The 3,682-nt window shown below is 39.0% G+C and overlaps 1 protein-coding gene across 1 annotated transcript; it reads right to left on the reverse strand.

The window, feature by feature from the left end:
• Nucleotides 1-670: 670 nt before the first annotated feature.
• Nucleotides 671-1,597, reverse strand: LOC125361970 (olfactory receptor 6-like). The gene has a single exon (XM_048360618.1). The coding sequence runs from the start codon at nucleotides 1,595-1,597 to the stop codon at nucleotides 671-673; it is 927 nt and encodes a 308-aa protein (XP_048216575.1).
• Between the last annotated feature and the right edge of the window lie 2,085 nt (nucleotides 1,598-3,682).

Here is a 3,682-nt window from a genome sequence, read left to right on the forward strand (position 1 = left end):
AATAACTTTTAATGATGGATTGGAAAGAAAGAGGACTACTACAAAAAATAATTATGCACTGGTATATTTCAAATTTGCTCAAAGATTAAATTTTAAGTGCTTTTAGCATAAAATAAGTGGGGTATCAGATTTCTTAATTGTCATGTTTTAATCTACATTGTAAATCTATGTCAAAATATCATATTGTACTTTATTGATATAGTCAATTATCATTCTTACTAATTGTATGGAAAGTATCAGCACTATGGCTATAAGTTAAAAGATTCACAGCACACATATATGTACCTACATATATACATATATAATATTTATATGTGTAATATTATACATGTTTGCCATTAATTTTCTGATTTGCGATATTAGCAAGTTAACTGTAATGGACTCAAGAAAGATTATGAGAAGAAGAGTTATTTTTTATTACAAATACTAAGAACAATAACCCATACATTATATGTTTACTGATGTTAACCTATTTCAAGGTACTCATAAATATTCACAGTTGTTAATAATAGTGTACACTTAAACTGACAAATAAGTGCTATTTTTTTCCTTTTCCTGTACTGTGGTTCTTTAGCAATTCAGGTCTGTGAAGTAGTGCTGAGAATAAACAGCACCATAATAAATGTCACAAAATGAAGCATGATGCCTAGGATGAGCCCAGAAGGAGGCACTAACCGCCCCCCAAAGTCTTCTTGATAGCATTCTTGACTTCCTGGTTCCTTAGGCAGTAGATAAAGGGATTCAGCATAGGTGTGAGGACTGCATATACAGCTGAGATGAGTTTGTTGGAATTAAATGATGCAATCGCTCTGGGTCGAACATACATGAAAATCATGGCTGTGTAATAGATTATGACCACAGTGAGGTGGGATGCACAGGTGGAGAAGGCCTTCCTCCTTCCCTGGGTAGAGGGTATGCGCAGAATGGTGGACACAATGTAGACATAGGAGAGGACAGTGGTGATGAGAGGAAAAACAAGAATGACGATGGCCAAAGCAAAATCCACTAGCTCAGCTGTGGACATGTCTTTGCATGCCAGTTTGAGGATTGGTGAGATATCACAGAAAAAGTGGTTCATGACATTGGAGCCACAGAAAGCAACATGTGAGATAAAGTAGACTTTGATAACAGAGACTGTGAAGCCACTCATATAGGAGAGGGCCACCAGCTGCATACAATAACCTGTCGTCATGATGACTGGATATCTGAGAGGATGGCAGATGGCCACATAGCGATCATAGGCCATGGCTGCCAGGAGCACACATTCTGTGCAGGCCAGTGAGATAAAGAAGTAGAGCTGGGTCATGCATCCAGTGAAGGAGATGTGTCGTCTCTGTAGGAGGAATCCATCCAGCATCTTGGGGACTGTCACTGAGACATACCAGACTTCCAGAAAGGACATGCTACTCAGGAAATAGTACATGGGCTTATGGAGGGAGCCAGTGACCCAGACAGTGAGCATGATGACAAGATTCTCTGCTATGACTAGCAGGTAGACCAGAAGGAAGAGGAAGAAGAGCAGGACCTGCAGCCATGGGGCGGTAGGGAAGCCCACCAGGATGAACTCACTGACCACTGTGATGTTCAGCTCCAGCATGACTACCAATAGTGCAAATAATGCCCAATATTATCATTAGACATAATAATTATTTCTAATGCATATGTCATCAGACAAAAACCCCACAATATTTTAGTAATTCAGTCTCTACTGAAATGAAATCTGTTCATTAGAATCTCTTCTTTAATGTAATGCAAGTATTTTCCATCCAAGTATTTTTGTAAATGAAACTCTCATTGAAGCTAAAATTCACTTTCACCTTGTCACAGTGATTGGTATGTCAAGATTCCCATCACTCCTAGCTCCTTTGTTAATGATGAAACATCTATTTGTCACTTCCATGTTGATGCTATTCTGTCTTTAACTTGGAAATTACTGAGCAAATCATTTATTCCTTCCTGAAATGAAACATAGAGCATAGGATTAGAAAATCCTTCACGTGTTTAATATTTGAGTGATTCTTTAGCTGAATTTTTTGACCTGGCACAATTTCTATAAATTAAATTCTGAGGATACTTTTAAATTTCAGTATTAGAAATAGTCTTTCGGGAGATATTTGCAAAAATGGGGTAAAGCAGCAGTTCATAAGCAGTTGCTTTTCAGTACACACTCTTAATGCATGACCATTACTCTCTCTGTACAATAGTCCTCCAGAAGTCAAAAATCTTGTTCATCATGTCTATGATTCAAATGCCTAGTCCAATGATTAGAAAATACATGGATATTAGATATGGAAAAAAGTAAATCAATATATTAATGGAGAGTTGAGAAATGAGAGGTAGAAAAATTATCCTTGGTTTTCCATTTGCAGGGGGGCACATTATCTATTTCTCTATCATCTCTAAAGCTATCAGGGTGCATATCTTTGACAGCTTCAGGTCTTGCACTCTCAAGATACTTCCGTAACAAGCACACTCATTCATAAAGTCTGATCCGTAGAGCTGAGCTATAATCTCCATTCACTGGTGGGCTAGCCATTGTCTCAGACTCTGGTTCAGTGGGATGAAGAAAGGCAGAAGGACTCAGGTATGCAATAAAAGCACAGGTGTATCTTTTCATGCCGGAAGGCAGTGATTTGTGTGTGGATGTGTGGATGTAAGCTAGTCTACCTAACTAATCACTTATTCTTAGAGCTTGCTGCTGCCATAGACCTTTGCTCCTCTTTCTGCCAAACTCTCATCCATCATATTGTTCTCTGTGGCACACAGAAAATGGTAGATGGGTCAGAGTTCACTCTGCTAGGCCCTAGAGTTCTAACCCTGAGTTCTGTAGTCCTAGTTCATTACAATGTATTGAAGGCTGAAATGCTAAAGTACGTGTTATTAGCACCACTATCTTTTCAGAGCAGCAAACATAGACTTAGCTCAGCACGGATGGCTAGGTTCCAATTTACACTTTCCTCTCTGAGCAAGTTTCTTAGTGAGGGTTCTTACACTAATTTGTCAATGCTTTTAGGAAAATGCTTTACATAGAAAAAAGGAACTTGTTTGAGGCCTGACAATAACCAGTTTTATCCAGTAGGAAGCAGCACCAATAGGAAGCAGCACCAACCAAGAAGTTTCCACTCATAAAGTCATGCATAGCAATCTATAATCCCTTCATCAGTCGCACCATTTACCACACACTTGCTTCTGCATAGAATGGAAGACTTCTGGTTTTAGAGTCAGAGAAAGTTTTCAGTTTTGTTTACATCACCTAACTAGCTATGTCATACAGAATGAACAAGTAGGCATTCCCATACCTTTTCCTGTGGAAAGATTTTGTTTCCATTAAGAAACTCCTGTAGCAGGGTGCCTGTTGCTCATACTCAGAAGAGGCCAGAAGTGGTGCTGCGGTTCAAGTAGTAGAGCACTAGCCTTGAGCAAAAGAAGCTCGGGGACAGCGCTCAGATCCAGAGTTCAAGCCCCAGGACCAGCAAAAGAAAAGAAGAAAAGGAGTGAAAAAAGAAACACTTACATTACTGGAATGTATTGTGAGAATTGAATGTGACAATGCACCACAGGATTTGACCCATTGTTGTCCTCTATAGGCTACTATCATGTCACATACTGGACCAACACATGTTCACTTAACTGCAAGTATCCATGTTTCACTCACATATACTCATAAACATGCACCTTTTTC

The sequence above is a fragment of the Perognathus longimembris genome, chromosome 13 (genome assembly GCF_023159225.1).
Source record: "Perognathus longimembris pacificus isolate PPM17 chromosome 13, ASM2315922v1, whole genome shotgun sequence".
NCBI classification, from domain to species: domain Eukaryota; kingdom Metazoa; phylum Chordata; class Mammalia; order Rodentia; family Heteromyidae; genus Perognathus; species Perognathus longimembris.